At 41.1% G+C, this 24,602-nt stretch overlaps 1 protein-coding gene across 2 annotated transcripts in view; it reads right to left on the bottom strand.

Annotated features, from left to right (window-relative positions):
• HAS3 (hyaluronan synthase 3) overlaps positions 1-21,477 on the bottom strand; it is a 203,306-nt gene extending 181,829 nt beyond the window's left edge. The window contains exons 1-4 of one of the 2 annotated variants that reach the window (XM_026495093.4): positions 21,344-21,477; positions 8,947-9,587; positions 6,672-6,788; positions 4,726-4,867 (exon numbers count right to left, since the gene is read on the bottom strand). In XM_026495093.4, the coding sequence (XP_026350878.2) occupies positions 4,726-4,867; positions 6,672-6,788; positions 8,947-9,587; positions 21,344-21,440 (997 nt within the window). In that variant the 5' untranslated portion in view covers positions 21,441-21,477. The remainder of the gene's footprint in view (positions 1-4,725; positions 4,868-6,671; positions 6,789-8,946; positions 9,588-21,343) is intronic. The other variant, XM_048223560.2, reaches the window with a different exon arrangement.
• Between the last annotated feature and the right edge of the window lie 3,125 nt (positions 21,478-24,602).

Genomic DNA, 24,602 nt, shown 5'->3' with positions numbered 1-24,602 from the left:
TTTATAAGATAATCTACCCCTCTGCACTTCCATGTTGATTTCTGCGTAGTTCAGAAGAAAAAGTCACACTTAATCATTGTAATGTTATTATCGACATAAGTTGAATACTAGCTTCTTCTCAGTGTTTATTACTTTTATTATTATTATCATCATTATGTCTCTTTATATGCATCATGTCATTTAAACTGCCTTAAACCAAAGCTATGCAGTAACAGGTACCAGATTTACCCTACCACCTTACATTACTGGGAAACTGGACAAAATATATAAACAATGGTTTTCAGACACTGGACAATGGCAGCCTAGGACAAATGACCCTTGAGACAAAAGAAGCAAACAAGGTGAGCTCCATGAATACCCTAGCCTACTACTACCTAGAGAGAGTTTTGAGGCCACAACACAGCAAAGGGGAACCCAAACAAAGCCTGGCATTTTGTTGAGTTAAAGAAAGATAGTTCACAGTTCAGGGAGGCTAAGGCAGCTACAATTTTCAGGGTAAAATACCAGAGATGAGGTATGTAAAGAGAGAGCGCCAGAGATCGGCAAAGGAGTCCTCTTTCAAATCTTTAGTAGAGTACAACTTGTGTATATGTGCAAAAAAAAAAAAAAAACAAGAAAGAAAGAAAGAAAGAAAAAGAAAAAGAAAAAGAGGGGTGCCTGGGTGGCTCAGTCGTTAAGCGTCCACCTTCGGCTCAGGGCGTGATCCCGGAGTTCTGGGATCGAGACCCACATCGGGCTCCTCCACTGGGAGCCTGCTTCTTCCTCTCTCACTCCCCCTGCTTGTGTTCCCTCTCTCGCTGGCTGTCTCTGTCAAATAAATACATAAAATCTTTAAAAAAAAAAAAAAAAAGAAAAGAAGAGAAAAAGAAAACCAAGGCTGAGGCAAGAATCACCAGAAAAAAGTAGGGGAAAATCCCTAAAGCTCACACAGGGCTGGGAATAGTTTGTGTTCCCACTAGTGAGCATGGAAAGGCCTCTTAGTATACAGGGCATCAAGCAAAATCTCAGAATGGTATTGGCTCAGAAGGGGGCCAAATTACCTCAGATTAAAGGCTACTCTAGACACAGAGTACCAAGGCTTAAAAGCCAGGATCAAAGAGATCAAACTGAGTCTAAGAAAATTAACTGCATCCCAGAACAAAGCCTAACAAAGAAATACAACAAAATCTAGCAGCCAACAGTATAAAATAAAAATGTCCAGTATCCATTCAAGAATTTCCAGGCATATGCATACGATGGAGTATTATTTAGTCAGAAAAAGTAATAAAGGACTGATTCGTGCTGCAATATAGAAAAACCTCAGAAACATACTAACTGAAAGAAGTCCAACACAAAAGAGCACATATTGTATGCTTCCATTTGGACTAAATATTCAAAATAGACAAATCCATGGAGACAGAAACTAGATCAGTGCTTATAAGGGGCTGGAGGAAAGCAGAATGGGGAGTGATTGCTAATGAGTATAAGGTTTTTGGGGGGAGTGGGGTGGTACAAACGTTTTGGAATTATATTTTGGTGATGGTTGTACAACTTTGTGAATATACTAAAAACCATTGACCTGTAAAGTGGATTTATGGTATGTGAATAATTTCTCAATAAAAAAAACGTACAAAGCATGCAAAGAAGCAAGAAAGTATGACCCATAATCAGGAGGAAAAATCATAGAAACAGACTCATTAAAACAGAGAGAACAGGATTTGGGAACAAGGACACTAAAACAGTTTTACAAATTTATTCCTTATTTTCAAAAAGATAAAGAATGATCATGATAAGAGAAATGCAAGATATAAAAAAGACCAATATGGAACCTCTATTAATGAAAAAGAAAATATCTGTGGGTTGCCTGGGTGGCTCAGTCAGTTAAGCATCTGCCTTTGGCTCAGGTCATGATCCCAGGGTCCTGGGGTCAAGTCCTGCATCAGGCTCCTTTCCCAGTGGGGAGTGTGCTTCTTCCTCTCCCTTGGCCCCTCCCCCCAACTTGTGCGTGCTCGCTCTCTCTCAAATAAATAAATAAAATCTTTTTTAAAAAAAGAAAAGAAAATACCTGTAATGAAAAATACACTGGATGGGATTAACAGCAGATTAGACACTGCAGAAGAAAAAAATCAATAAACCTGAACTCATAGCAATGGGATTACCCAAAATGAAAGAGTAAGAAGACTGAAAAACAAAACAAAAAAACACAGAGCATCAGTAACTTATAGGACAACATTAAGCATAATATTAGGTGTAAATCAAATTCCAAAAAGAGAGAAGAGGGGCACCTCCCTGGCTCAGTGGGTAGAGCAGCACACAACTCTTGATCTGGGGGATCATGAGTTCGAGCCCCACATTGGGTCTTGTACTTTTTATTTTTATTTATTTTTTTGAAGATTTTATTTATCTATTTGACAGAAAGAGACACAGCGAGAGAGGGAACACAAGCAGGGGGACTGGGAGAGGGAGAAGCAGACTTCCTGCTGAGCAGGGAGCCCAACGTGGGGCCCAACCCCAGGACCCTAGGATCATGACCCAAGTCAACAGCAGATGCTTAACAAGTGAGTCACCCAGACGCCCCTGGGGCTTGTACTTTATTAAAAAAAAAAAAAAAGTTTTAAAGAGAGAGAGCTCTCAGAGAGGATAGAAAATAATATTTGAAGACAATGTCTGAGCAATTATTTCCAAATACGACAAAAACTATAAATTCTCAGCTCTAACAAGCTCAAGAAACATTAAGCAGAAGAAACCTGAGGAAAATCACCCACACCAAGGCATACCATAATCAAATTTCTAAAAACCACTGACAAGGAGAAAGAACCTAAAAGCAACCAGAAGAAAAAAGATACATCATGTATAGAGGAACAAAGACAAAAATGACAGCAAAAATATTTTCAAAAAGGAAGGTGAAACAAAGACTTTTTCAGATAAATAAAAGCCAAAGGAATTCACTGCCAGCAGACCTGCACTGTAAGGAAAGCTCAAGTTCTTCAGGCAGAAGGAAATTTGAATTAAAATTTGGATCTACACAAAGAAATGAAGAACACCAGAAATGGCAAATGTGTGAGTAAATATAAATTGCCTCAAATCAGTTTTGAAAAGAAACAAGATTTAAATAGATAACAAAAAAATATATACATGCATAAGTAGAGGGAAAAAAGCTCATAGCAAAAATAAGGCTCTATGTGTCTTATAGCAGCTCTCCAATTTCCATGACCTTGGGTGAACTCTAACTTTTCTTTAACAAAAAAATTTGCAAAGACCTCTTTGCACACAGCAACTTCTCTCAGATAACTGATAATTTTTCATTTCATTGACCCTGGAAGGCACGGCTGGCAGAACTAGGAAGCAACATTACAGTCACTCTAGACCAAATCTATCAATATCTGCCTACCACGCTCACCTCACCTTTGTCTGACCGGACCAAGGTACATTTACCACACTAGAAATGGAAAGTCAAGATTGATTCTTCTGTCTCTCCTCTTTCCTCTCCACATATCCAGCCCTTCATTAAGTTCTGGCAATGCTACCTCTTTTTTTTTTAATTCATTCACTCATTCATTGAGAGAGAGAGCACGCACACACATGCGCAGGCCGAGGGGCTGAGGGAGAGGGAGAAAGAATCTGAGGCAAACTCCACACTGAGCGCAGAGTCCAACCCAGGGCCCAATCCCATGACCTGAGCCGAAATCAAGAGTCAGATGCCTAGCCTACTGAGTCACCCAGGCACCCCTGGCACTGCTACCTCTTGAATACTTCTTATTGTCATTAATTTCTCTCCATTTCTATGGCCACTGCATTGATCCAAACCATGGGATCCCTCAGATGACTGCTTCTTAACTGATCTCCCTGCTTCTGCTCTTACCCAACCAATTCTTCACAATACATCCAGATAGATATTTCTAAAATGTAGATTTGATCATACCTCTCTCCTTTTTAAAACCTTCCAATGGTTTCTCACTGCCCTAGAAATAAAGTTCAAAATCCTGAACACCACACTCTGCCCTCACTGCTCTACCCACACTGAACCTTACTCAAAAACATTATGCTTTTTCTAAGTCAGTCCCTTCATACATGCTATTCTCTCTGCCTATGTCAGTCTTCTTTCACTCTTCAACTGATAAATTCTTACTCAGCCTTCAGGACTCAGTATAAATATCATTTCCATCAAAAAGCCACTAAGTATGCGGTAATTTGTCACAGCAGCAATAGGAAATGAATGTGCATGAGATATGGGAGATAAGCGACTAAACACAAAAGAAAGGCAAAGGAATCACCAAGATAAAGGTGAAAGGAGATCCCAGGAGGTTTGCTGTGCAAGAGATAATTAGTCCAGATTAGAGAAGACTCAGAGAGAGATGTCTCCAAGAAGATCAAATCAATAGAATATTGGGTGTATTCAAAAACACTGAAAGGAGACTTAAACAACAGGGAGAGAATCTGAGAACAGATTAGTCGTAGGGCTTGATTCCAGGACCCAGAGATCATGACATGAGCCAAAGGCAGACACTTAACCATCTGAGCCACCCAGGTGCCCGTAAGCAGTTTTAGAAAAATAGTCTGTTTTTGAAAAAGGACGAGAAAATGAGTTTCTGTGAAAAAGAAGTTCATTAAGATTTCATCTCCAAATCTAACCTCCTCAATCTCCACAAAGGCAGAGATGAGTCACAATCAGACCTTATAGTCAAATGCTAAAGACCCTGAGCGGAAGGAAACTGGATACCGAAGTAACAAAAACATATTTCTTACCCCCTGCTCCTTCCAGAATACCTCGGACTACTGCCTGAACACCACTGGGTCTCATCAACCTTTCAGAGAGCAGTTGCCCACATAGACGCCGAAGCCAAGCTGGGGCCCGATACCTAACTTGAGTCTTCTCATCTGTGCAGGGCTGAAAAAGGATGGAAAAGGCATGAATTCAGCGTCAGTGAAATAGACAGGATGTGTAGAAATCATAAAAATATATAAATATATACTGAGTCATACTGACAATTAACAGTATGATAAACAGACTTCGGAAGAGCACCATTTTTTTTCCAAAAAGAAACCTTTTTCAGCATCACTTATAAGTAGAAATACCATGAACTTCAAGCAAAGTATCAAGTGAAATTTCAAACCCAGAAATAGACAAACACATAGGTGAGTAAAGTATAGATTTTAGAAACACAAAGTTAATGTAACCCATCTCTGAGTGCAGTCCTTCCAATCAAATCTAGTTTCCATGTAAGAGTCCTATGAACGTTACTCACCACTAAGAGTGCAGTTCGTGACAGTAAGAGGCCATGCTAGTCCTTGCCTCCTTGGTCTTAGCTACTCTAACTCCTTGTGGCACAGCAGTTTTCAAAAAAGAGTTGAATTTCTTCAAGCACTCCTTTTTGAGAGCTCTGTGGAGCCACTATGAACAAAACAGACTTGGGGTCTCTTGTTTTGGGTCTAGAATGCAAACTATGTTGCAGTCAATCATGGTATGTAACTATGTGAACATAAAAATTAGTGACAGAAACATTTACTCCTATCTAGCCTGTCCTCTCTCTTTTATTTAAGGAGGACTAATAATTACCACTTATTGAGGGGGTTATGATTTGCCAGGCACTGTGCTAAGTAACTCCCGCATCCATCTCATAACGGACTTGAAAGGAGTTACTATCTATTGTTAGGGAAACTGAGGGAAGGAAAGGTTTACTAACTCACATAACTGTGTGCTGGGGGGTGCTGCACTCCAGAGTATGCTGACCTCCAGAGCATCTGCTTTTCACCATGTTCTTAGACCGTATTGATTTAATCTGCCAAACTGTGGAGTCACCCAGAGAAGTGGGTGTGAGGCCAGAGGGGCCCAATGAGAGGCTACAGTAATATTCTAGAGATGAGATGAAAATGACTTCATCTAGGAGATATCTTTGCACCCAGCTTCAGCTGGTCCTTGTTCCTGACCTACCACTAATTCCCTTGGCCCTTCACTCTTTACTCAGCTATAGTCATAACTAAACGTAGATACTATAAACAAGGAGGTAACTTCATCTACATCATCAATTAAAACATTTCAGATAAATAATTATTTTTAAGGAAAAAAAGAACTATCTTATACTTAGCAGAATATATACTGATGTTTTCAAACAAAGGAGATAAAAATAGTCCCAATGATAGCCCTAATGTTAATGTCTTGACTATATATATTCCATTCAAAGAATAAGATGTCTAAATATTTCTGCCAGAAGAATGTATTGTCAAACAGCCAAATTTTAGTATTAAAAGAGTTCCATTTTCAGAATGAATAAAATATATTTTCAATAAAATTGCCATATTCTAAATTTAAAAAATGAGCAAAAATTCAAAATAAATAAATAAAAAGGCCATGTTCTTGGAAAAAGTGGCCATAATTCCATTAACAGAAAAATCCTTAAAAAATTACCCTAACGGTCGTGGTGCCTGACTGGCTCAGTTGTTAGAGCATTCAATTCTTGATCTTGGGGTTGTAGTTTCAAGCCCAACGCTTAGTGTAGAGATTACTTAAAAATAAAATCTTTAAAAAAAAATTATCTTAAGGATCAATATAACTTAGTTTTACAAATATCATTTAGCAATCTAAAGGATGAAATAAGACTCAACTAGATTATCAAGTTTCCCAGGAGAAGACAACACTCTCTCTGCACCTAATCTTTAGTGATCCACCCACAAAAGTCCCCAGGCCTGAATACCTGGGGTGGTCCTCCCTGGAGGATAAGTAATTCTCGGACTGCTAATGGTTGATACACTTGATCCAAGATGTCTCTCAAGGCCTCCCTAGATAGCGTTCTTTCCTCTTCTGTTAAAACCTAAAAGAAACACGTACTTGGCTTTAGCAGGCAATAGAAGGTAATGTTTACAAAACTGTACAAAAACATTGATGAGAGGACAGGAGAACAGGCTTCTTTTCCTCTTGACTCCCTTCCACACGGAGGAAGTTATAATATTAAAACGCTCCTGGCCCCCTCTGCATCCCCTCACTCACTTCCGGGCAGGAGATCTTAGGCACTTATCTTATTGGTGAGTTTGGAATAAACTTACTGACTGATGAGTGCTGGCATGTACGACTTGGCTCGTTCCTATTCTATGTCTTGGGAGCAAGTACGCGTTCTGCTCTTCTCTTCCTTGCTATGGATTTTACAGAGGCATATCCCCTGCCATGGGGGAGCAGAAGGTGCCGCAGTTTCCTTAAAACTGGGTGAGTGGTAAGTGTGCTTAACTCCGGAAAGCACCGTTAGGAAGCCCAACTGTCTGCATCAATAAGCTGTATCCCCAACTCTGCCCTCAGGAGCAACAGAGATGACATTTTGAGTTTTCATCTCACTTACTCGGTTAACTTTTAATTCATTCAGAAGTTGGGCAGCAAAGAGGGGTGCTATTTGTTGGGTCCCCTTGAACCTCAACAGTACTATTCCCCTTCAGTAAGTGAGTAAGGCAGTCAGGATTGTGCCCATTAGCATCCAGCAATGTGAAGCACACGCACCGCTTAGAGCAGCTCCTAATGCTGGCACTTGCCCAGCTTCAAAACACGCACCCTCTGCGTTTCCCCTTCTGTCAATTCCCCTTGCCTTCCTACGTGGTCCTTTCTGTGTGCTTCCCTTTTCTCCCTCCTGCTCCACACTCTGGGGCATTGCTTAGGTAATAGTAATAAGACCTCTCAATCCAGACCCCCCCCCCCCATCTCAGAGAACTGGAGGCAGTAGGCATGCATAGTAGTAAAGAGCACAGTGCCCTGCTTCCCATAAGATGAAGCTACTGGGGGAGCTCACAATTTCATGTCCCTGCTAGGATGATAGCAGCTTTCAGACAAATGTTTGTGAACATATGCAGGAGACAGAAAAGAAAGGGAAAAACAGAAAAGAAACAAGATTAGAAGGTGACAGAGAGAGGTGACAGAGAAATGAGGTGGGTGGGCATTATGAATCTGGCTGTAGGGGCTAAGGAATTAGCATAGCCCACACCTAAGACACACTGACCTTTGATACATTTATATCTTTTTTTTTTTAAGATTTTATTTATTTGACAGAGAGAGAGACAGCCAGCGAGAGAGGGAACACAAGCAGGGGGAGTGGGAGAGGAAGAAGCAGGCTCTCAGGGGAGCAGGGAGCCTGATGCAGGGCTCGATCCCAGGACCCCGGGATCACGCCCTGAGCCAAAGGCAGACGCTTAACGACTGAGCCACCCAGGCGCCCCTCGATACATTTATATCTTAACCACTTCTGGCTAGGCTCCTATGCTGATGCTGGTGGCCTTCTCACGAGGGACTAGTGGTCCCTGCTATGTTGTCTTGTCTCTTCAGTTAATGTCTTATGCTTCTGTAACCTCCACAGCACCTTTACAATCCAGGTACTCAAATCCTCACTATGTCAGCAAAAAAAACAGGCAAATACCCCTAATAGCTAATAATAACAATGAACAGTGATTGAATTATGCAGTGTACCCAGTGCTTTACATACTTCATTTCATTTAATCTTCCCAAGAACTTAATGAAGGAGAGATGAATAGTTTAAAACTAATATTAGTAGTAATTACTTTTTGATGAGCACTACTGGGGATTGGGCTAGGTACTTTACACACATTATCCTTAATCCTCACAACCACCTTCCAAGGCAGGTATCATTATACACGTTTTATTAAAAAAGAAACAGAAGCAAAAAAAAAAAAAAAAAGAAGAAGAAGAAGAAGAAAGAAAGAAAGAGAGAAAAGAAACAGAGACTCAAGAAAGAGCCCACAAAAATTGTCACAAAATGACAAGAAGAAACAGGTGTGCTAAGGACTAGCATCTAATACATGAAGCTCCAGCCATCTAAAAAGATTCATTTATCCACTAGATATGCTTTGGCATTCAACAGGAATTCACCGTCTTTCCAACAGCCCTTTTCCGAAGAACTAAGAGTTGTCTCTTATGACCACACACACAAATATACACACATTCACCAAGAGAGACACACACTCATGTGTGTTTACCTCTTCCTCAGGGTTTAGTGGTTTTCTCTTGGTTGGGCAGAATCCCAGCTGGCACAGACCTGCAGCAAGATCCCCAAAATGGCGGCAGAAAATCAAGCTCCCCAGAGATGTGTGATGCGCAACATTTAGAAGAACCTTGCAGCTGCTGTACAGTCTCCGGGTTGCGTGAGGAGGAACATCGAGACACACCACGTCCTGAACGACGGCCCCAAACTCAGTTCTGCATCTCAAAGGGACTCCAACTCCAGGCATGAGATAGGGGCAGACACCCAAGGTGACTACGAACTGCAAGGCTGACTGGACAGTCTTCTGCTGTGAGATGCTGAGTGTATCTGGGCTCAGGGCAGGAGCAGCTTCTGGAGTCCTCAGGTTGGGTTTACCTGGACTGAAGTCAGCTGCAAGGTGGATCATGGTTTCCTTCAAGCACAACAGCAACAATAAGGCTTGAGAGCTGAAACTCCAGGTGACATCCACAGAGTTTTGTGGCCATTCTGCCTTATTAGCAATTTCATCCCTTAGGAATTTCAGTTTCCTCCAGTGAGGATCCTTCAGCAATTTGTCCTCCAAAGTAGACAGGTTAGAATTCAAAGTAACCAACAGGAGATCATGTTTTGTGATCTGTAGTGAACCTGAGTCCGATCCTTTTGAAGAAAAAAAAAAGGATCACATACATGGGAAACAAATGGTACTTTTCTCTGTGTGGAATGCCTTACCCACTCCAGCTCATCCTCTGGGGCCTGGCCCAGACGTCAGTGCCCCTGGAAAGCCTCCCCCAGCTGCACCACCCAAGCCCCAGCAGAATTCAAGACCACATTTTCTGCCTTCCCAAAGCACTTTGGAATGTGGTTAGAACAGTGTACCTAACGCATTATACTTCATCTAGTTTGTTTCTATTCCCCATGTGTTCTGAGGGCAGAGGCCATGTCTAGCCATCTTACTGGGCTTAAATTGTAGCCGTAACAGAAAAATAAAAGGCTGAGTATTTACCACAGAAGATTTTTCAAACTGTTCTAGGTGCCAGGGAAAAAGTACTGAACAAAACAAAGTTACTTCCTTAATGGAACTTATATTCTAGTGAGGCAGATCACAAAATACAGGCCTAAGGTTCAGAGGGATTCATTTAATCACCTCTCCCCCACAAAATATCTATTTTCAATTCCCCTCCAACCCTTTCTAAAATGGTCTTGTCTGCCCTCTACTGGTGAAGAAGCCTTACACGCTCACAGCAGTAGCTGACAGAGCTGACAACTCCCTCCTTGAAACACAATCATCTCTTGGCTTCTGAGACACCTCAAGGGCCATCCGTCCAGTGCCTCTGCTGGCGGCTCCTTCTCTACCAGGTCTCTACATTCTGCAGGGCTTCTCCTGAATTCTGCACTCCTTTCCTCGAGGATCTTCTCCAGGCCTGTGGCTTTAAAAACCATCTGTAAGCTACCAACTATGAAATTTGTATCCCCAGCCCATGTTGACCCTGTAAGTATCAGGATAAGTAAAAAGAAAATCACATCTAGGCACTAGATATGAAGCACTACATATGAGGGACGATGCTGTGAGTGTGAACTTATGAACGGGACTGCTAAAAGATGGTAGAAAGGCCTCTTTAACACACTGACAGAACAGGGGCACCTGGGTGGCTCAGTCAGTTAAGTGTTAAACTCTTGATTTCGGCTCAGGTCATGATCTCAGGAGCACAGGTGTCTCAGGACACCCCTGTGTCGGGCTCCTCGCTGGGTATGGAGCCTGCTTAAGGTTCTCTCTGCTGGGGCGCGTGGGTGGCTCTGTCGGTTAAGCGACAGACTTGGTTTTGGCTCAGGCCCTGATCTCACGGTTATGAGATCAAGCCCTGCATCAGGCTCCATGCTCAGCATGAAGTCTGCCTGTGTCTCTCCCTCTGCCCCTCACACCACCCTCCCTCTCAAATAAATAATTTAAAAAAAAAGAAAAGATTCTGTCTCTCCTTCTCCCTTTGCCCCTCTCCCACTGCTCGTGACACTTTCTCTCTCAAAAAGATAAAATAAAATACTGACGTAAGAAACAAAATGTCAACTCGGAATTCTAGATCTAGTAAAACTAACTTTCAAAAATGAAAGTAAAATAAAGACATTTCAGATCAATGAAAACCAAGAGAAATGTAAAATAAAGACATTTCAGATCAATGAAAACCAAGAGAACTGTCAGCAGATCTGCACTACAAACAAATGGTAAAGAAAATTCTTCAAGCTGAAGGAAAATAATACTCAGTGGAAACTGGGATCTTCCAGGAAGGAATAAAGAGCATCAGAAATGGTAAACATGTAGGTAAATATAAAAGATTAATTGTCTCTCTTAATTTCTTCAAATATATATATGTCTTAGGCAAAATCTACAAAACGGTATTGGGATTTGTAACTTCTATATATATAATAAACATGAAAATCATAGCACAGGGGCGCTTGAGTGGCTCAGTTGGTTAAGCATCTACCCTTAGCTCAGGTCATGATCCCAGGGTGCTGGGATGGAGTCCTACATCGGGTTCCCTGCTCAGCTGGGAGCCTGCTTCTCCCCCTCCCACTGCTGCTCCCCCTGCTTATACTGTCTCTGTCAAATAAATAAACAAAATCTTTAAAAATACATGTATAAAATAAAAAATTTAAAAATCCTATCATAAAGGTCAAGTAGGGGTGTGGGAGCTATAAAATGACCCTTATAGTTGCAAGGTTCTTAACTGTTATGTGAAGTAATAACAATATTAATTCTAAGCAGATTGTGAAAAATTAAAGACATATATTGTAATTCCAGGACAACTATTAAAAATACAATACAAAAAGGACGGTTATGGTTAGAAAACCATAATAAAATGTTGGTAATGTAAATAAATATAAGAAGTAACACACCTCAAAACTAGTTAAAACACCTTCTAAGAAACAAACTAGGGGCGCCTGGGTGGCTCAGTCGTTAAGCGTCTGCTTTCGGCTCAGGGCGTGATTCCGGGGTTCTGGGATCCAGCCCTGCATCGGACTCCCTGCTCTGCTAGGAGCCTGCTTCTTCCTCTCCCACTCCCCCTGCTGGTGTTCCCTCTCTTGCTGGCTGGCTCTCTCTCTCTGTCAAATAAATAAATAAAATCTTAAAAAAAAAAAAAAAAGAAACAAAGGATTAAAATGAAATAACTAAAAGAGTGCTCAACAGCGCATTACCTATAATAGCATAAAATAAGAAATATATATTCAGTAACAGGAGATTGGATGAGTAAATAACCGTCTACCTGTGCCTAACATACTCTATGTAAGTGTAGTATTTATTTTATTATTTATTGTCTCTTTGCCAACTACAATAAAAGCCACTTGAGGACAGGAATGCTGCTCTGTTTTGTTCATTGTCGTATCCTCCTTGCCTGAAACAAGGCCTGTCAGATAATGTAGTATTGTTCAAAATAGGTAGTAGTTGAATGAATGAATAATGGAATATTTGTAGTCATTAAGTTATGTTGAGAGGCACCTGGCTGGCTTAGTCAGGACAGCATCTGACTCTTGATCTTGGGGTCATGAACTTGAGCCCCACATTGGATATAGAGGGACTACTTAAAAAAAAAAAAAAAAAAGTCTCAGGGGGCACCTGGGTGGCTCAGTCATTAAGCGTCTGCCTTCGGCTCAGGGCCTGATCCCAGAGTCCTGAGATTGAGCCCCACATCGGGCTCCTCCGCTGGGAAGCTGCTTCTTCCTCTCCCACTCCCCCTGCTTGTGTTCCCTCTCTCGCTGGCTGTCTCTCTTTCTGTCAAATAAATAAATAAAATCTTAAAAAAAAAGTCTCATTGAATATTATTTAATGACATGCTCATTAAATACATTCTAAAGTGAACAGAGGGGTGGGACGCCTGGGTGGCCCAGTGGGTTAAGCAGCTGCCTTCAGCTCAGGTCATGATCCCAGCGTCCTGGGATCGAGCCGCACATCAGGCTCCTTGCTCAGTGGGGAGTCTACCTCTCCCTCTCCCTCTGCCTGCTGTTCCCCTGCCTGTGCTCTCTCTCTCTGTCAAATAAATAAATAAAATCTTAAAAAAAAAAAAGTTAACAGAGTATGAAATACTATATGAGCAAAAGATATGAACAGTTTACAGAAAAAGAAATGCAAATGACTTCTAAACATAAAAATATGATCAACCTTGCTCATAACAGAAAAGTAAATTAAAACTATACTGAAATAGCACTTCCCATTTATCAACTGGCTAAAATCCAAAAGTTTCTAACACATTTTGTGGCAAGGTTTTGGAAAATCACGCACTGTCATACATTGCTGGAAGAAACGAAAATGGTAACATTCCTGAAGAGAGCAATTTGGCAATATCTAGCAAAATTACATACGTATCTAACGTTTGGCCCAGCAATTCCACTTTTTAGGAATCTATCCTATAGATAAACACACGGGCAGAAATGCAAAATGACATATACACAAGGCTATTCATTGCAGTGCTTCTTGTATTAAGAAAGGACCTGAGACAACCCACATATCCAGTAAAAGAGAACCGACTGAATAAACAATGGTATATCCAGATAATGGCATACTTGTAAAAGAGGAAGACTGCTGTGAACCACTATGTAGTAATCTCTAAGACATAGTAAATATTAAAGGTAAGGTATAAAAGAATGTCTATATGCTACCTTTTGTGTAAGAAAGGAAACAAATATAAAATACATTATTTGCTTTTGTTGTCCAAAAGGCAGTGAAAGAACAAATTAAAAAGTAAAGTGAGTTATCTACAGAGAGAAAAGAACAGTGGGGAGGAGCTAGGGACAAATTATCCAGTTTCAGAGTTTTTGTTTTGGAACCTTATGCTTTTCATAGTTAAAAAAATTAAATAATTTTTTTTCAAAATAATTCCTAAAAATCAAAAACATACAAATGGATCTAACAATTCTGTACTTCATGTCCAAGGTTGTCAAACTACAACATGCAGATCAAATCTGGCCCACCACATTTTCCATTAAGTTTTATTGGAACATAGTCATGCCCATTTATTTATATATTATTTATGGCTGCTTTCAAGCCACAGCAGCAGAACTGAGTAATTATAACAGATTATATGGGTCACAAAGCCCAAAGTATTTACTGTCTGCTCCTTTACAGAAAAAGTATGCAGACTCTGGCTCTATACCAAGTTAGCAGCATAAATGCAGAGAATTCTTTCAAGTGACTTGAAATATAAAACTTTAGGGGCACCTGTGTGGCTCAGTCGATAGAGTATGCGACTCTTGATCTCGGGGTCGTGAGTTCAGGCCCCACACAGAGTACAGAGATTACTTAAAAATAAAATCTTAAAAGAAAAAAAGAACTTTATGCATCCTGAGGACAACAAACAAAAATCCCCTAAAATAAATAGGTTTGTTGAGGATGGTGATGTAGGATTTGTTATTTTAAAATATTATATGCGTGTGTGTGAATGTGTTAAGCATATACTTATATATGTATGTATATATATGAAATAAGTAAGCTAATTTCAATTCACTAGATCCAATATTTCCAGATAAAAGATACAAATACAAAACTATAAAATATAGAAGAATGGCTAGGTGGACAAATATGTGATAGAGAAAGAATCTATGTCATGGTATATGGATTTTCACTGGAAAACTCTGTCCACTTTTCTGTAAGTTTGAAAATCTTCATAATGAAATGTTAGGAAAAATTTAAACTCCATATTTCATTTTTATGTTTTTTAAAGATTTTATTTATTTATTCGACAGAGATAGAGACAGCCAGCGAGAGAGGGAACACAAGCAGGGGGAGTGGGAGAGGAAGAAGCAGGCTCATAGTGGAGGAACCTGATGTGGGGCTCGATCCCATAACGCTGGGATCATGCCCTGAGCCGAAGGCAGACACTTAACCGCTGTGCCACCCAGGTGCCCCCATCATATTTCATTTTAATTGGGATATCAGAACTGTGGATTTGTTTTGTTTTCTGAAAATCCACATATTTCCTAGCTCTAATAATTTTTTTTAAAGATTTTATTTATTTATTTGACAGAGAGAGAGGCAGTGAGAGAAGGAACACAAGCAGGGGGAGTGGGAGAGGGAGAAGCAGGCTTCCTGCCGAACGGGGAGCCCGATGTGGGGCTCGATCCCAGAACGCTGGGATCATGACCTGAGCTGAAGGCAGACGCTTAATGACTGAGCCACCCAGGCGCCCTTCTAGCTCTAATAATTGAAGAAGTCTGTAAGTAATGACACCAGGAACAATGAATATGCCTAGTATCCATATTGGGGTCTCTAAATACCACTCCTCCTTAGGGGCTCCTGGGTGGCTCAGCAGGTTGAGCATCTGACTCTTGATTTCATCTCAGGATTGTAGGATCAAGCCCTGTGTGGGGTCTGTGCTGAGTGTGGAGACCGCTTGAGAGTCTCTCCGCCTCTCTGCCCCCCCACCGCCCACTCATACTCTCTTTCTCTTTCTCTAATAAATAAATATTACTTCACCTTAAAGATAGCTGTTTTCAAGAATGGGGCAAGAAATGTGTAAGATGAGTCTGAGACATCTTGTCATGCTTGAAAGCAAGAAGGCTAACAAAGACTACTAGAGTCATGTCAAAGAGCCCAAGAGCCAATCTGGGAGTAGCTCCCACAAGCCACAAATGGACAATTTGAGTATCAAGACTAATGAGTACAATTTTTGAAACATATCATATACACAAAAAAATCTATTAGTTCATAATAAAACAAAGAAATTACTTCATTGGTTACCTTTGAAGATTGACACTATCATTCTGAAAACTGATCATAAAGGAACACTATGAACCTGTTATTAAAATATGCATATGTATATATACATATATACACACATACAAAGGGTCTCAAAGGTTATACGTCGAAGTATTAAATGGTGACCTCTGAGTTGGTAGGGTTATGGGTGATTTTTCTTTTTTGCTTAATTATATTTAAAAGTTTTTTCTAGAGTCAATATGTATAGTTTCTGTACTTAAAAAACTTATTTTAAGGTTATGAAATAGTATATAGTCTATCCATTTTTATCAAAAAGAAAAATATTTCCCAAAATGCAATCTCCAGATAGTGGAAATTAAGGTAATTTTAATTTTCTTCTTTCAGTTTCCATAAGGAATATAAACTATTTCTATATAAAGAAAAAGGAACATAACACTACTGGTTAAGAATAATGAGACTGAGAAGAGTAAGAATTTTTCAGTATTTCTCTAAGACCGTCCAGGGCAAGTGTTCTGATGCGGTAGCATGAGTATCTGGTTCCTTTAGCTAATATGTACCTAAAAAGGAAAAAGGAGTGCTCTCCTAACTTGTCACCATTAACCATTAAAGTCACTAAACAACCTCTAAGTGACTTCCTGCAACTTTGTAAGATCTTTGAACCCAAACATGGGACACAAAGAAAATGATTTAAAACAAAAGCTATTAGCTGTTTTTCAAGAGACCCTTAATAAAGTAGTCTTGTCTGCCCTCTAGTGGTGATAAATACCATCTACTTGAAAATAACAAAAGCATCCCCCAAGGCTGTTTTCAAAATAGGGTATAGGGGCTCATGTTTTGAGGGGTTTCAGATCCTCCGGGAGTCTGCAAGTTCAAAACTATTTTCATATTAATACTAGGCCATTATTTGCCGTTTACGGTCTCATTCACTCTTGAGTGCGCCAACTGTGAGAAGTTCATTCGGTTCAGATTCCATAACCCAACTAACCTTCCAGATATTAACCTCCTGTTCAGTTTCAGTACGGTATGAAAAAATACACACAAGTAACTGAAAAGGCAATTGAGTTCTTCCTTTTCCAACTACATATCTACGTGAGTCTAGATTTTCTTCATCTATTTCAATCAAAACAACCTATCATGACACTAAACAGAGAAGCGAATATGAAAATCCAGCTGTCTTCTAATAAGCCAGACGCTAAAGAGATTTGCAAAAATCAAAACAATGCCACTCTTCCTGATAAGTTAGCTTTTGATCACTACTCTACACAATGCAGCCTCAAAATGCTACGTACATAAAACCATCCTTATCACACTTTGGGAAATGCTGTTCTTATGGACATTATTTATTCTTACCAATCACCAATTTAAATGCCTATGCCTTGTGACATTTAAAAGCAGACTTCAGTTTGTGTGGTACTTTTTATTATGTTCAAAGTGCAAAGCAATATGGAACGCAAAAATCAGTGTGGTACAGCTTATTTACAAATTATCAAAATTTTCGGCCCCTTCCCAACAATGTAATTCAAATTTAATGACAGAGTTCAGTGAATCTATATTTGGTATAGAAATTTATAGTTAGGAAAACTGTTGCTGAGATGGTCTCCATTTCTTACAAATAAAACTGCACTAAAATTGCCAAACCCCTGGGCACCTGGGAGGCTCAGTTGGTAAAGCATCCGACTCTTGATTTCAGCTCGGGTCATGATCTCTAGGGTCGTGGAATTGAGCCCCGATACAGGCTCTATGCAAAGTCTACTCGAGATTCTCTCTCTCTTCCCTCTGCCCCTCTTCAACCCTTGAAATAATAAATCTTTAAAAAAACATTGACAAATCCCTTTCAAATGTTGCTTAACACATTTCCTAACGACAGAGGTGAAGATACTATTATTTGCCCCATGATAGAGAATAGAAATGGAAGGCAGAGGAAGAGAAAAAGCTAAATGCAGCAGAACACTTCATGGCTCAAAAACGAAAGACCATTGACATCTTCCTTCCTGTCTATGTAATTCCCAAGAGACTGAATTCCTCTTCGTCTTATAGACTTCCACAGCTCCACTCCTGATGACTCCTCCTTTTTCCAATTGCTATCTACACCATCCTTTCACCACTAGCATTATCCCACCATGTTGAATCTCTCTCTTGGTCTATATGCATAGTACCATCTCTCCCAAGACAGACAAGATACTTGGGAGCATAAATTTTTATGTAATTTTGTTTCTCCAATAGCAGTGAGGTCAGACTACTATATACAGATGACTCCCAGTGAGTATTACCTCAAAGGGAGTCAATTTAAAGGCAAATCAAAAATAGTTTAATCCAGCTGGATGTCATTTTAACCAGTACTTTCATCCTGACTCCTCAATACCTCAGTCCATCAGGGACATCTGAATACTCATGATGCACAGATGTTTTTTAATTCCCTCAGCAGCTGATATGATAAAAGGAAACAGCAGGCAGATGCACACAATATATAATAGACTGGATGTGCAAAATCATTTTACCACAGTACATACTCTTTTTCAAATAGGAATGCTCGAATTCCTGTATGTTAAATGAGTACATGTACGTAACTCTACCACATATTTAGAGAGCATCTTTTATAAATGTGGTTTGTGTATATGTGCTTTGTGATAGATGATTATTTCCAGATTTTTTACTCATTTAACCTCATTCTCAGTCATTTCCAGATTCAGTTGCTAGACAAGTGACCTCTCAATTAGCAAGTTCAACTATGTTTTGCAGTTTACTTCTTCATTGGGGCAAAGTAGTATAGTTATCATACTACAGTGGAAGGCACCTGAGTTCAAATCCTGACTCTATTAAAAAAAAAGTATCCAAAATATATAAAGAACTTATACAACTCAACACCCAAAAAACAAATAATCTAATTTAAAAATGGGCAGAAGACATGAACAAACATTTCTCCAAAAAAGACATCCAGGGGTGCCAGTTGGAAGAGCAAATGTTGAATCACTCCTGATCTCGGGGATGTGAGTTTGAGCCCCACGTTGGGTGTAGACATTACTAAAAAAGTTTAATAAACTTAAAAAAAAAAAAAAAAACATATCCAGGGTACCAGGGTGGCTCAGGTCATGATCCCAGGGTCCTGGGATCGAGTCCCACATCAAGCCCCTGCTCAGCTGGGAGTCTGCTTCTCCCTCTGCCTGCCACTCCCCCTGCTTGTGCTCTCTCTCTCACTCAAAATAAATAAAATCTTAAAAAAGAAAAAAAAGATATCTAGATGGCCAACAGACACACAAAAAGATACTCAACATCACTCATTATCAGGGAAATGCAAATCAAAACTACAATAAGATATCACTTCACACCTGTCACAATGCCTAAAATCAGAAACACAAGAAAGAACAAGTGTTGGTGAGAATGTGGAGAGAAAGGAACCCTTGTGCACTGTTGGTGGGAATGCAAACTGGCGCAGGCACTGTAGAACTAAACAGTTTGAAGTTTCCTGGAAACATTAAAGATAGAACTACCCTACAATCCAGTAATCACACTACTGGGCATTTACCCAAAGAACATGAAAACACTAATTCAAAAGGATATATGCACCCCTATGTTTACTGCATTATTTACAATAGCCAAATTATGGGAGCAGCTCAAGTGTTGTCCATCAACAGATGAATGGCTAAAGATGTGGGGTATGTGGGTGTGTGTGTGTGAGAGAGAGAGTATTATTCAGCCATAAAGAAGAACGAAATCTTGCCATGTGCAACAATATGGGTGGAGGTAGAGTATAATCCTAAGCAAAGTAAGTCAGAGAAAGACAAATACCATATGATTTCACTCATATGGTGAATTTAAGAAAGAAACAAACAAAAACACAAGCAAAGGAAAGAGAGCGAGCGAAAAAACCCCAAGAAACAGACTTAGCTATAGACAACGAACTGATGGTTACCAGAGAGGAGGTGGGTGGAGGGATGAGTGATACAGGTGATGGGGATTAAGGATTGCACTTGTTGTGATGATCACCAGGTGTTGTATGGAATTGAATCACTATATTGTACACCTGAAACTAATGTAACACTGTCTACTAACTATACTGGAACTTAAAAAAATAATTTAAAAAACATCCAGGGGTGCCTGGGTGGCTCAGTTGGTTAAGCATCTCTCTTTGGCTCAGGTCATGATCCTAGAGTCCTGGGATCAAGCCCCACGTCAGGGTCCCCGCTCAACAGGCAGTATGCTTCTCCCTCCTCCTCTGCCCCTCCCCTCAGCTTATTTTCTCTCTCTCAAATAAATAAATAAAATCTTTAAAAAAACAAACAAAACTCATCCTGGCTATGGCTGTCTGACTGGCTAAGTGGATAGAGCATGCCACACTTGATCTTGGGGTGGTAAGTTCAAGTCCCACACTGGGCATAGAGCCTACTTAAAAAATGAAAATAAAAAATATCCTGGCTTTGGGGGCCTGAGTGGCTCAGCTGGTTGGACGTCTGTTTTTGGCTCTGGTGGTGATCCCAGGGTCCTGGGATCAAGCCCAGCATCAGGCTCCCTGCTTAGCAGGGAGTCTGCTTCTCCCTCTCACTCCTTCTGTGCTTTCTCTCTCAAATAAAAATCTTAAAAAAAAAAAAAAATCCTGGCTCTACTACTTAATAGACTGACATTGTACCAACTTCCAATGTGCCTGAGCCTTGGTTCTTCATCTGTAAAATGAAATACAATAACCATCTCACGGGATTGTCCTGAGCATTAAATAATATACATACAAACAGCATGCTATTGGGCCTGATACTTAGTGGGCACTCAGTTACTATTATTAATGACTTCTTTTCACTTCTCCCAGGTATGGTACAATGTTTGGGGGAGGTTTTGCATTTTGGGGGGTATCTCAAAATCTGAGACTTGGAACATCACTTCCTACAAACCCCAGCCTGCACATATACAATCCTATCTCTTGTGTCCTTTCTCAAAACTTCAAATAACATCAGAGGCTCCACACTGAATAATTTGTCTTGGTTTGAGAATGGAGTTCGGCAGACCTCCATTCTGGGTTCGTGTTCTGCCCCTAATTTGACCACATGATCTGTGGCAGGTTACTTCATCTCTTCAGTAAGCCTTAAGTGTCCTCAGGTGTAAAAGGTCCGTGCCAGGCTCAACCACTGCCAAGGTCCCTTCAGATTCTAAACTGGGAAGATCTTGTCAACTCATCACGAAAGACTAAAAGTGACTGTAAATCCCTCCCACACACTGTATATCCCTAAATACTCTCCCCAAATCCAGCTCAAACGCCACTGCTTCCTTTTTCTATACGCCTCGGCAGTCTCTACAAATCTCCAGCGTCCGCATTAGACCCAGCGCACTCAAGAGGCTGGACCTCACTTTCGGAGTCACAAGCGCCTACCCTTTTGGAAGCTCTCGCCGCAGTCCCTACCTCAGAGGGTGACAGTAAGGACTGAATGGAATCATGTACCCAGGGCGCTTAATAGTGAGTGCCTGGCACAAGGTAAGCGCTCAGGAGACGTCGGTTACCATCAGTATTCAGCGGATCCCATCCCCTTCTTGATTCGGCTTCCTCAATTAAAATGAGGCTGGACGGACAATGCCCAAAGCCCCCAGGAGCCGGGCGGGGCGACCTCATAGCTGGGGATCCCAGGGAGGGCCTGAGGGGCGCACACTACGGAAGGCAGGGCAGCCCGGGAAGACTGGCGCCCTGAGAGTCCCGAGTGCAGCCCAGCGCCGAGATCCGTCCTCTCACCTCCCGGGCTCAGCAGCAGCTTCAGCGCCTCCAGAATGCTCTCCAGACTGCACTTTTCCAGAGCCTCGCCGCCCGCGGCCTGTCCGGGGGCCGCCATGACTGGAGTGGAACGCGCCACTAGCGACCGGCTCAAGCCGCTGGGCGGACCGGAATTGCCGTCATATTGAATGTGGCGGAAGGCGCTAGGGGGCAGGGCCCGCTGCAAGGGGCGGGGCCTGTGGGGCGGGGCCGACGTTGTGGAGATGGGCGTTTTATAAATATTTTCTCAGGCCTCGTTTTACTCCCTTGGGGAAAGAAAACTGCTGACACAACCTGCCTACACGCACAATTTCAGAAATTCAATATGATTAACCACTAAATAAAGAATAAGGAACAGAGAGGTACAGTAGATAATCATGAAATAATACGTATCAGTATGAAATAATACGTATCAGTATGAAAATAATTGGGTAACGAAGCACTAAAAATAATGAAGTAAACAGATGCTATGCCTGTTATAATGAAGTCTGGATACATAAAACAATATTCAACTGAAAACTGTTGAATTTCTTTGTGAGTGATAGTTAAAAACAAGTGCTAGGGGTGCCTAGCTGGCTCAGTTGGTAGAGCATGTGACTCTTAATTTCAGGGTCCTGAGTTCAAGCCCCACCTTGGGTGTGGAGTGTACTTTAAAAAAAATAAAATTAAGTGCTAAACGCAAACGCATCATTTTGAATAGCTACAAATATTACTATTGGTGATGGATATTTGAAATGGACTAATTACAGTTCCCAATAAACTTTAAATCTTTGCTCTATTTACATTCTTGGAAAATTCTGTGTGTATTAAAATATGACCCCCATCCCCACCTGAAGAGTGTTAACACATAAAATAGCATTCATTTGAGAGTCAGACCATCAGAGACAGGCTTTCATCTATGTGAATCCTGGTGGGACATTTTTTGTTTTTAAGATTTATTCATTCATTTTAGAGAGAGAAAGCAATGGAGGGACAGGGGGAGAGGCAGAGGAAGAGAATCTCAACTAGAATCCCAGCTGAGCATGGAGCCCCATGCTGGGCCAATCCTACAACCCCGAGATCACTACACGGGACTTGAATCCACCACCCTGAGAGCAGGAGCAGAGGCAGACACTCAACTGACTGAGCCACACAAGTGCCCCTCCTGGTGGGACATTCTAAACTCAGGTTGTCTGAAAGTCATGCTACAAATCTAGCAGAGCACTTTTTTAAATAAATATTTAATATTTAATATATTTATGTATTTAGAAATATTTATATATTTAATATATTTATTTAACAAATATTTTATTTATCGATCCCAGACCCCGGAATCATGACCTGAACTGAAGGCAGGTGCTTAACCCACTGAGCCACCCAGATGTCCCTAGGGCTTTTTTTTTTTTCTTTTAATTTGAGATTTTAAGTAATCTCTACACCCAGCGTGGGGCTTGAACTTATAACCCTGAGATCAAGATTCACATGCTCTACAGACTGAGCCAGCTAGGCACCACAATCTCCATTCATTTTAAAGGAAAGATTTTCTCTTTGTATTACCACTCTCTTTAGTGTCAACCAGATACTTACCGGAGAGGAAGAACTTTTCTCTGTCCTGTTAGATTCTAAATAGGGAGGCCTGTGAATTACACTGACAAAAGATTAGTGAGAGAAGGGGCGCCTGGGTGGCACAGCGGTTAAGCGTCTGCCTTCGGCTCAGGGCATGATCCCGGCATTCTGGGATCAAGCCCCACATCAGGCTCCTCCGCTATGAGCATGCTTCTTCCTCTCCCACTCCCCCTGCTTGTGCTCCCCCTCTTGCTGTCTCTACTTATCTCTATCGAATAAATAAATAAAATCTTAAAAAAAAAAGATTAGTGAGGGAAAAACAGATATTTATTCACATCCAGGGGAGTTCACAGAAAAATGTGACTCAAAGAGGTGGTTAGAATTTGGGGCTTATATTCCATCTTAATAGAGAAAGAGCACTTATGGGAAAACCAATGATTTTGAGAAAAGATAAATGAGATGAGAGATAGGGTTTTTTGACAGTATCTCTTCAGGTGATTTTTTTTCTTTTTGAGAGAGAGTGTCCCCCTCCCCCCCACACACACACAAGCAGGGGAGTAGGGGCAGAGGGAGAGGGAGAGAGAGCATCTCAAGCAGACTCCATGCTGAGTGGGGAACCCAACACGGCTCGATCTCACGACCCCTGAGATCACGACCTGAGCCAAAATCAAGTCACTCAACCCACTGAGCCACCCACGCCCCTGCTGAGGTGATTTCTTATCCTAGGGTGCCAATTTCTAATCTCTGGTAGTAGGAGTCAATCCTCCTTCCTTATGAAACTCCATGAGAGGGGAATTTATGACTGCTGAATTGGGGGGGGGGCTCTGCTTTTACGCAGGTGAGTCCAAAAAATAAACAAAAAACATCTCTTCGCAGTGGTATACTCTGGATCCCTTCATTCTTCTTTCAACTGCCAAAGTCTCTTTATTGTCTTAGGTACCCGCCCCAGGCCGACTCATCACCCCTGCAAATTCCCAGAATGCCACTTTGGATCAAACAGTTGTCCTGCTCACACTTCGGTGGTTCTATTGGACCCATGAAATCCAGTCCAAAACAGAACGCTTAGCCTTTTCTCTCCTAATACTCTGCGTTTGCTTAAGTGATTCTTTCTACTCAAAACTCCCTTGCTGTGCCCCTTATTTTATTCAATAATAGAAACAAGAGCTCACATTTAACAGGGCACTGTCATGTGCCAGGCACTCTTCTAAATGCTTTATATGTATCGACTCAGTGCTCACAACCACCCTACGAAGTCGGCCCAGTTCTCCCTTTGGCGATAAGGAAACAGGTAGAGAAAGTAACTTGCCTAAGCCCACAGGTGGAAAGGACAGAATCAGGATTTGAACTCAGGCAACGCGGCGCGCGCGCGCGCGCACATGTGTGTGTGTCTCCTCCGAATATGACCTCGTCAGGCCTCGTCAGAACCGGCGGAACCAGCGAGAGGGAAACAGGTGCAAACACCACCTGGTAGTCTTCCTCACGTCACATTTCCTGACCGGTGTAGCCCTCTGCACACGGCAGGCACTTTGGTATTTTATTTTTCCCTAACCTCTTGTATTGTGGTAAGATATGCACAACATAATGCCAAACCCAGCGTCATGGTGTCTATTTTCTTCTGAGGGTTTTATAGTTTCAGCCCTTACATTTTGAGTCTTTGATCCATTTTATTTCTTGTATATGGTGTAACAGTACCTCT

Source organism: Ursus arctos, unplaced genomic scaffold (genome assembly GCF_023065955.2).
Source record: "Ursus arctos isolate Adak ecotype North America unplaced genomic scaffold, UrsArc2.0 scaffold_19, whole genome shotgun sequence".
Lineage (NCBI taxonomy): Eukaryota > Metazoa > Chordata > Mammalia > Carnivora > Ursidae > Ursus > Ursus arctos.
This window is presented reverse-complemented; position numbering and strand designations above follow the sequence as displayed.